Source organism: Hibiscus syriacus, unplaced genomic scaffold, assembly GCF_006381635.1.
Source record: "Hibiscus syriacus cultivar Baekdansim isolate YM2019G1 unplaced genomic scaffold, ASM638163v2 tig00110556_pilon, whole genome shotgun sequence".
Taxonomy (NCBI): domain Eukaryota; kingdom Viridiplantae; phylum Streptophyta; class Magnoliopsida; order Malvales; family Malvaceae; genus Hibiscus; species Hibiscus syriacus.
In genome coordinates, this window is record NW_024062779.1 from 2,074,732 (window position 1) to 2,084,258 (window position 9,527).

At 34.6% G+C, this 9,527-nt stretch overlaps 1 protein-coding gene across 1 annotated transcript; it reads right to left on the reverse strand.

Annotated features, from left to right (window-relative positions):
• Positions 1-1,241: 1,241 nt before the first annotated feature.
• Positions 1,242-8,076, reverse strand: LOC120131755 (V-type proton ATPase catalytic subunit A-like). Its single transcript, XM_039148683.1, has 20 exons — positions 7,999-8,076; positions 6,815-6,941; positions 6,588-6,643; positions 6,425-6,481; positions 6,131-6,242; positions 6,014-6,051; positions 5,003-5,104; positions 4,859-4,915; positions 4,512-4,583; positions 4,325-4,426; positions 4,174-4,236; positions 3,963-4,095; positions 3,616-3,722; positions 3,154-3,348; positions 2,930-3,016; positions 2,696-2,800; positions 2,296-2,393; positions 2,099-2,177; positions 1,504-1,592; positions 1,242-1,409 (listed from the first exon to the last, which is right to left on the reverse strand). Exons 1-20 carry the CDS (start codon positions 8,074-8,076, stop codon positions 1,295-1,297), a joined length of 1,872 nt encoding a protein of 623 aa, XP_039004614.1. The 3' UTR covers positions 1,242-1,294.
• Positions 8,077-9,527: the final 1,451 nt, after the last annotated feature.

The window sequence follows — 9,527 nt, forward strand, 5'->3', positions numbered from 1 at the left end:
GGTTTTTAATAAATAAAAAATTAAATCGGGTCGAATCGGGTTTTTGAACTATCCATCGGGTCGGGTCGGGTCGGGTGAAAACTCAAATTTCGTCGGGTCGAGTCGGGTCACGGGTGGAGGTACCCTTCTTTTCGGGTCGAGTCGGGTGGACCCAAAACCCGACCCAACCCGACCCATGCCCATCCCTACCTACTACAACTGTTGTAAGAGTTGGACCTTTTATTATTTAATTTCACGTATAAAGTAAGTAGCATAGACAAAATAAGGGGGGGGGGGGACTCGTGACAAGGTGTGAAGATTCGGTAGGAGAAAATGGCACACCAAATACATTAATCAATCTTACATCGGACAAGAAAGGTCTTATGGCACTCGCTTGTACCTGAATGAGTAAGTTTGTGTTTGCCATATTTATTTCCTACTCAAAGATGAATCTGATTCCTCCTACCCTGGTTCGAGCAGGCATTGAATACGTAATGATTAGTTGACATGGAATCAGGAGTAGCAACTGCAGCATCTTTGCACCAACCATTCTAACCTGTATTCAACAAAATGCCTGCTGTAACTCGGAGTTGAATTTGAAAAGCTAATGACTACACGGCGGAATTGAAGATGAAAGTAAACAGAAGTGTGACACAAGGTATCTCGGTGTTTTCAGATGGAACATATGTGCCATGTACCAAAGCTCAAGAACTGATAACTGCTTTGTTCTGTGGAGTTTGTTGATGATATGTTACATGTTATGCCGTTTAATTTGCAGTTGCTTTATTCAATTATCTATTTTAGCCTGTATGTTTTAACTAGTGCTTGCCCTCTCCACCTGCTTTGACATGCTTAGTAGTGGTGGTGGGAACGGTCCTTGTTCAATTCAAATATGGAATTATTTATTTGCACTTTTTTGGTATTTTAACCAAATTTCGTTGGTTTAGTTACCAGTTTTTTTCAATTATGAATATTAATATCTCATCACGGTTGTTATACGCGGTATCATTTTCCCACACCCAGCCAAGTACAAAGACGAAATTTAAAATATAAGTACACATCTTATTGCAAAATTAGAAAACATAAAATAATAAATCACGGTTCTAGTCTCCTGCTGTAGAAAAAAGAAAGGGCAAAATAAATATGAATTCGAGACTATATAGCACTCTAGAATTCAGGGCAACAGAGCTGCAACGCCAGCACAATATGCACCTACTGAAAGAGAATTTTCGTACACACAAACATTGATAGGGAAAGAGCCTACCCCAACGACCGAAACCTTGGGGCTGGGAAAGTCTAACTTGAAAACTTCCGTTCACCTAGTCTCATCCTCCAATGCACGGAAACCAGCAGTCAGATCCTCGTGGAGCTTTTTGAATTTTTCCACAAGAGCTTCCTCTCCTTCTGCTGGGTCTTCAAATTTTTGCGACCTGTGTCGAGAAATTAACGCATTAAGCACCGCCTAGCGCATGTAGCCAAAAAAATCATTAGAAGAGATATTTTCATCACAAAACTTCAACTTACACTAATCGATAAAAGAGATCTCCTAAATGATGCTTGATAAGAGTGTATGTGATCTTCTGACCATCCATACCTGCTACTTTCTCTACCGCCTGCACATGGAAATTGCAGTACACATTAGTCCTACAGACTCCAGTTGATAAATGAAAAAGATAAAGAGTACAGCAATGAAATAGCATAGACACCAAAGTGTTTGAAATGTACAAAGCTAGAGGCAAAATGATATGAGCTCAATATACACCTCTCAAGAGTACACATGACCCACTTAACTAGAATTCCAGAAGAACAGGATAAAATTGCTAAAGGCAAAGTGGACCTCTTTTTCTAGAACCTGGAATTGTACTTTATATATAAGCAATAAAATGAAGCATTATGGCACGGTCTAAATCTTTAGCCCCATGGATATTTAGAATTTCAAATACCAACTTCAACAACTTTTCAAGTAAAATACAATAGTAAGGATCCAATTAAAAAGATTGGTCATTGTCTCTTCCCTAGCTTTACCAAACAACTGAAAATGACCATAATAAAAATTCTACAAAAACATTGTTGCATTGATCAGCAGTTGAAGGAGTGGCAGAGAGCATAGACGCTTCACCTGGTTGGCCAAATTATTGAAATGGATAATATTGCGCATCATCCAGACAGACTTGTAGAATGGGCAGAACTTGTCATATCTGTCTCAAAAAATCCAAAAACATTTCATAGAAGGATTACCATACGAAGACAGGCATTGATACAATGATAGCTACTTAAGACAATTTTATGATATAAAACAGCAACAGATGAGCTTACGGAGTAAATGCGTTCTGAGCAAGATAATCTTCCCTTAAAAGTTTAGCAGTTTCCAGGGTGATCTTATCTGTTTCAGCCAGAGCATCTTTTCCAACAAGCTGAAAATATACAAAATCCACTGAGTGTTGAAATGAGATGAGATGGAAGATGTTCTAAACATTTGTTGCCGCAGGCTACATAAACTTCCGTTAACATTAAAAAACGAACATGGTGGTGAAAACAAAAAGGAGGGGACAAAAGGGAGAAAGTAACATTATGCTGTGTACGATTCAAAACTTTGTCAAAACTGAACTACAGAATTCAAAACTTCCGCATTTCAAATATTCTCCATCTTTCTAGTCTTTAAGCATTATAATAGGTTCATTCCATCAAAGACACATTGCAACATAAAGAAACAAACCTGGACAATTTCATTCAAATCATCCTCCCTCTGAAGCACCTCTCGGGCTTTTGTCCTAATATTAATAAAATCTGGATCAAACTTCTCATAGAAAGTTTCCAATGCCTGAGAACAAAAGAGAAACAACCATTAAAGACTGGTGTCACTTGGGAAAAAAGCCAGCTTGGGAGAAGAATAGACAGAAAATGAATTTTGGGAAAATTCAAACTGAGAGGGATCAGATTATGTACATACCCCTGAGTACTTTGAATATGAAATAAGCCAGTTGACAGAAGGGAAATGCTTCCTCTGAGCAAGTTTCTTGTCAAGACCCCAGAAAACCTAACATTCAAACCAACAGGGAAAAGAAGCTAAGTTTTTACTGTGGAGAAGTCCAAAATTCATTGAAGCTAAAAGGCAGCAGCAAATAGCTACCTTTATAAGGAAAAGCAATAATACTGAACAGCTACTATGTATACCTGGACGATACTGAGGGTTGCAGACGTCACAGGATCAGAGAAATCTCCTCCAGGAGGAGAAACAGCACCAACAATTGTGACACTCCCTGTACGTTCTGGCCCACCAAGACATTTAACTTTCCCAGCACGTTCATAGAAAGAAGCCAATCTTGCTGCTAGATAAGCAGGATAACCACTGTCAGCAGGCATTTCTGCCTGCAAGGCACATTAAAACAGATAGCAAAATTAGCTTAATAGAAAGAAAGTTGTGAGGCGAGTGAATACCAGAATCATCAGACACAGAAACAACTAATATTTACATACCTTTTCATTGATGAAGTGAAATTAGATATAAAAAGCACAAGCAAATAAAAGACACTGAATAAACGGTTAAATGATAAACAATAGCAGCACTAAAACCCTGAACTTTATGAAAGTTCATAAAAAAAATCCCATTAGTGAAGTTCACAAGAAGAGTTTTACCAGCCGCCCAGAAATTTCACGCAATGCTTCTGCCCAACGAGATGTTGAATCTGCCATCATACTAACATTGTAGCCCATATCTCTGAAGTATTCAGCTATAGTGATCCCTGCAAATCCGCGAAATAGAAACCCAAAAGAATGTTACAAGCAGATGTATTGTTCCACATTAGATAATAAGAATAAGAATAATAGAAATAACAAATCAAGATCCTCGCAATCATTATTATAATTTATGGAAATTTCCCAAAAGTAATACATAGATAAATCTTAGGCATTAGCACCAAAGATTACTCTTCAAGCAATTATTTGATATGCAATCGATATGATAAGCAGATCATCGCTTTTACCAGTATAAATCGAGGCTTCACGGGCAGCCACAGGCATGTTAGACGTGTTTGCCACAAGCGTTGTTCGCTTCATGACAGATTCTTCACGACCATCAGGCAATGTCATTGTCAATTGAGGGAAATCCATAAGAACCTAAAAAGAAACATAGAATCAGGACACTAGAATCTCCAAAGATTGATTAATATTCCAAAACAGAAGATGAAAAAACACCTCAGCCATTTCATTTCCTCGCTCTCCACAACCAACATAGACAACAGCATCAGAATTAGAGTACTGCATGTGATAAGGAAAATAACCACAATGAATATCTATGATTGGAAGAAGCTAAAGCTCAATAGAAATATATGGGAAAGAACATTACCTTGGAAAGAGCTTGACTGATGACAGTTTTACCACATCCAAATGCACCAGGAATAGCACAAGTTCCACCAAGAACTGAAGGGAATAGGGCATCAAGAACACGCTAATAAAAAGAGAGGGGAAAATTCATCAGCAAATCACATCCTTTGAAAGAAGAGTCAATGGAAACAACCTACAGTAAGACTTACCTGCCCGGTAAGCAGAGGAGTATCTGCAGCAAGCTTCGATGCAACAGGTCTTGGCGTACGCACAGGCCATGTCTACAGACAAGTGTAGAACATTCCAAATAAAAAATGTGATTAGTAGTTATCAGTAATGCAGGCAAAGTATTGACCTCGCTTAAAGAAACTGGTCAAAACCAAATGTAAAGTGACTACAAATTTAACAATTGGCAGCCAATAAGACAGCTCAACCTTCCTAGGTAGGGATGACCAGACCCACCCAACAACTTGACCAAACAAATCAACAACTGATCCCAAACCCACCGTCACATAAAGCCATGCAAAATGTCATGAAGAAAAGGAAAAGAACAGACCTGAAGCATGGTGAATTGTTTTTTGACGCCTTGAAACTCAAGTTCCAGCACAGTATCCTGCCGTGAAGTAAAAGGGTCGATTATAACAAAAAGAAAGTTTTTACCACGATAAAGCATATAAATGGCACGTTTTAACAACCAAACCTTTATTGAATATTCACCAGGGGGAGCAATGTAAGTGATTTTTCCCATTGCATCAGGAGGAAGGGCAACGTGATGTTGCATCAAACTGTTTTCAAAGACGGTCTGCATTTGGATTTCATGTTATCAATATAAAGACCTTATAAGAACTAAATGAAATAAAATGAGTGAAACAAACTATCATCCTATATATCCTCTTAAGCATAGGCGTTAAAGGGCCAGGCCACAGCCATTGTTTTTTTTGCATTCCTTTACCGAAGCCATGGTCGAGCCTGAGACGGTCCATAATTCCATTTTACCGATAAAAAGTAATAAAATATTGTAAAAAAATATAATTACATTTTATAATTAAATGAACAATAATTCAGGAAATATTGAAAAATAAATAATTCATGCCTATGTCAGGCCCAATTTGAGTCGGGCTAGGCAGATAGCTTATCCCCCCTTGCCCCCCCCCCAACTTTATACTAAGGTAAGTGGTGCATATATTTCGCCTTAAAAGATGCAAAGCACCGAAATCATATATATTCTATCACGATCTCGTTTTCCCCTAGACTTAAATAGAATGAAAGGACAGCTTCCTTTTTGTAGGTGTTTAACAGCTTTATTGAAGACAGAATTGTCTATATTCTCACATTTGCACGTCAAAATAAAAGCAAATTGCAATTAGTAACTCCCATCAACCCTACCCATCAATTTTATTTTAAAACTAAAACCAGATAATTTTCCTTTTGCTTAAATTCCATACGTGAGAGAAAATTTCACCCCTAATCTGTAACCAAAACCATGATCTGATTATTTTCCTTTTTGAGGAAAACTACAACCAGTCTCTGAAAATGAGATTAGCGTGTTACTCAACTGACCATCATTTGCAGCTCCCACAAAGGTTATTCCCCTATGGATATCCAGGTGCCTATTACCTTGATAGTGCAATCTAATATAGCTTACTTAAGAAACTATTACTATAAGATATATATGACAGAACAAGGGAAAGGGCATGGGCATTAAACTTACAGCATATAGGTCACCACCAGTTAGAAGGTCCCCCTCACCTGCAGGAAGTAAGCAATTTATCAAACATCAACCTCATAAACCAATTTCCGTGGAAGTTGCATTTTAGAAGCTCCTTACCTATTTTTTTAGGCTGAAAGTCCCAAAGAACATCTTTGTCAAGAGCCGGGACAGAGACACCACGAGGGATATACACATCACCTGATCTTTTAGCAATAGTTTTCAAAGGCCTCTGTGTTGATATATAGCATCGAAACAAATCAAAATAGTAGATATCAATTAATATTGAGTACACAATAGCAATCATAAATAACAGCATATCTAGTAACAGGTTAATGGCTTTTAGTGACAAAATAATCCACGGAAAGACCTAGGAATAAAAGAATTTAAACTTCATGTAAAGTATTCTTGAACCTGAATGCCATCAAAGATATTTCCCAATATTCCTGGTCCCAACTCAACTGATAGAGGCTGCAACAGCCAACATGAACATGTGATTATAAGCTTGAAAATAGAATCATCACACTGTAAGGTACTTAGTTTTTGTGCAGTTTTAAAATAACAAACAATAATACACCTTGTGTGTCCGCAGAACTGGATCATTCACCATCAGACCGGCTGTTTCTTCGTAAACTGAAATAAAAATAAATTGGAAGTTTCTTATTAGTTTCTGCTAAGGATCTTCACTATAGCCACAATAATTCCTACTTATCTCTTATGTACATACTATCTTTCCGAACAACAAAGGGAATAAATAGATGCTAGCTATAACTGAAAAGGATAATGTTATTATTAATAAAACACCTTGGATTGTAGCAGAGTCTCCTTCCAATCGAATAATTTCACCGATTAGATTGTCATGACCAACACGGACTAGTTCATACATGGCAGCACCAGCCATCCCATCTGCAACGACGACTGGTCCTGACACCTGCAATGTGAAAATTGAAGTGAAGAAACAAGGAACTACCAGAAGAATAAGGGGAAAAAAAGAAGAGGGTAAAATGCATTAACCCAACTATTTCAGTAGGCTGGTAGCCAATCAGAAAAGCAATTCAAGTTGATAGAACAGAAAATACTTTAAGCATCATATTCTTTTTTGTGGAAAATGAAAAAAAAATGAATATCTAGCAATTTCTTCAACAACTCAATTAGTTATATATCCTCATAAAAATGTCAGTTTACATTTGTATAGTCATTGAATTCATAATAGCAAGTTTCCTCAATCAAATGCTCTGCTATAAAAGGTGGCAGTAAAGTTGATTCTGAACCAGGCGAGTATCCAAATCGGGCAGATCATTATTGCTCACATTGAGCAATGAAAGCAATTCAAACAAAACAAATCACAACATTTACTACTACCGGTCTAACAAAAGCTACAGTAGGTTGACAAAATAAACGGTCATTGGAAACCAGCAAAGGAGCCAAACTTTATTAACGAATCTCTAATCCCCCCCCCCAAAAGAAGGGAAATATAAACGAAAGTCAATGATAAGCTACCAGACTACAAAGCAGTGAAAGCAACATAAAAAGAAAACCCCAAGTCCCAACACATATAACATATTATTAGGCTAACTAGCCGTTTGAATAAAAATAAAAACATGTAAAATAAAGCGTCGGAATACTCGTGTAAATTGACATCCAGATCAGTCTAAAATTCACCGATCAAACATTACAAAGACCTAAAAGAAAAAAAATCCCCAGAAAAACATATCAAAGATTCAATTTTCCAAATCATTATAATTAATATTAACAAAGGAAACGGATCAAGAAAAAAAAACTCAATCCAAACTTGAAAAAACAGATCAAGAAATCATAAAGCACAAAAAACGTCAAAAATCAACAAAATCAAAGGTTTTTCACATGATAGAATGCAAATCATTCAATAAAAATCTTCGAAACATATCCAGTTAAACTCAATCCAACCTAAAAACAAATCAAAATGATGTTGGGAAGGTAAGAAATAATATAATGAGGGAGGAATTCACCTTACGAACATAACCATATTCGCTCTCTTTCTCTGAATCCTCAAACGTCGTCAATCTGGCTCCGAATGCTGCCGGCATTTTTTTCTACTTACGTAACTGAAACTAGATACAAATGAAACGAATCCCAAATAATGATCGAGTGAAGGAGTTTAACTAAGGAATTTCAAGATCTGATCAAACTAGTAAAATCGATGCCACTGTAGTAGAGAAAAAGAAATCAAGAACCGATCAAAATCCTAGTGGTTCAATCGAGAGAAAGATGCAGTGATGCAAAGAAGGAAAAACAATTCAGAGGAGTTCGAGAGAGAAGATGCCGTGAATCATGATATATCTGATGATGATAAGTACTTTATAAATAAATTATGATTAAATTAGTGTTTAGTATTTAAAATATCAGTTTTGATTTGTTTTAATATTTAAATTTTTAATATTTTAAAATTATACTTAAGATTTAATTTTTATTTCGTTTTAGTATATCGTCGTTAAAAACTTAACTGGTGATTTGCATGCGACAACTTTTTTATGTGTAAATTAAATCATTTATAAACTATCTCTAACTCTTATTTTAGTCACAAAATTTTAAATCTTTTTTAATTTAATTACTTAACTTTCAAATTACTCTTAATTTAATTACTCTAACTTTCAAATTTATTTTTTATTTTTAGTTATATATTAATAAAATAATAAAAAATTTCAAGTCAAAACTATTAATAAAATAAATTATTTTTTTAAGGTAATAATAAAATAAATTAGAGTGATTAAAATATGAACAATTTAAAAGTTGAGTAGTTAAACTGAAAATTTTTAAACTTTCGTATCAAATTAGGAGTAGTAAGATAATTGAGTGATGAACGATGTAATTTGTTCTTAAAAATAAAGATTTAAATGAAACAAAAACTAAATATTATGTATAATTTTGAAGAAAAAATGAAAATTTAGAGATTAAAATGGACTAAAATTAATAGTATATGAAAAAATAAGAGTAATTTTTATATTTATTTAATATTAAAATGTTAATTAAGTTAATACATGACTATTATTATAATATTAGAAAATGTAAAAATTAAATATATTTAAATATATCTTATTATTTTTTTAGATTCTTTATACATTTATTTATATTATTTTATTTAATAAATTTTCTTATTTTTAATAAAATTTGTAGATGGTTTTTATTCTATTGTAATATATTTTTTATTTCATGATATGTTTTTTTAATAAATTTTGGATGAATATAAGATATTATCTGTTTAAAGAATTTTAACTATTTGATCATAAACGTTCACATACCTACGTACACGATGTTCGAACCTAATACCTCAAGAGATAACAAGAAGTATTTTTACTACAGAGATCGGTTAGTTTGTACACTTAAATTTAAATCTCTTTAGTTGATATTTGTTCACTTATATTACATATTCACTCTCAATCTGAATTATTAATATGGTTATTTCATATCAACAAATCCTCGTGATCATTCTAAGTAGATCACACTTAAATTATGATAAAGTTAATTATTAATGTATCTC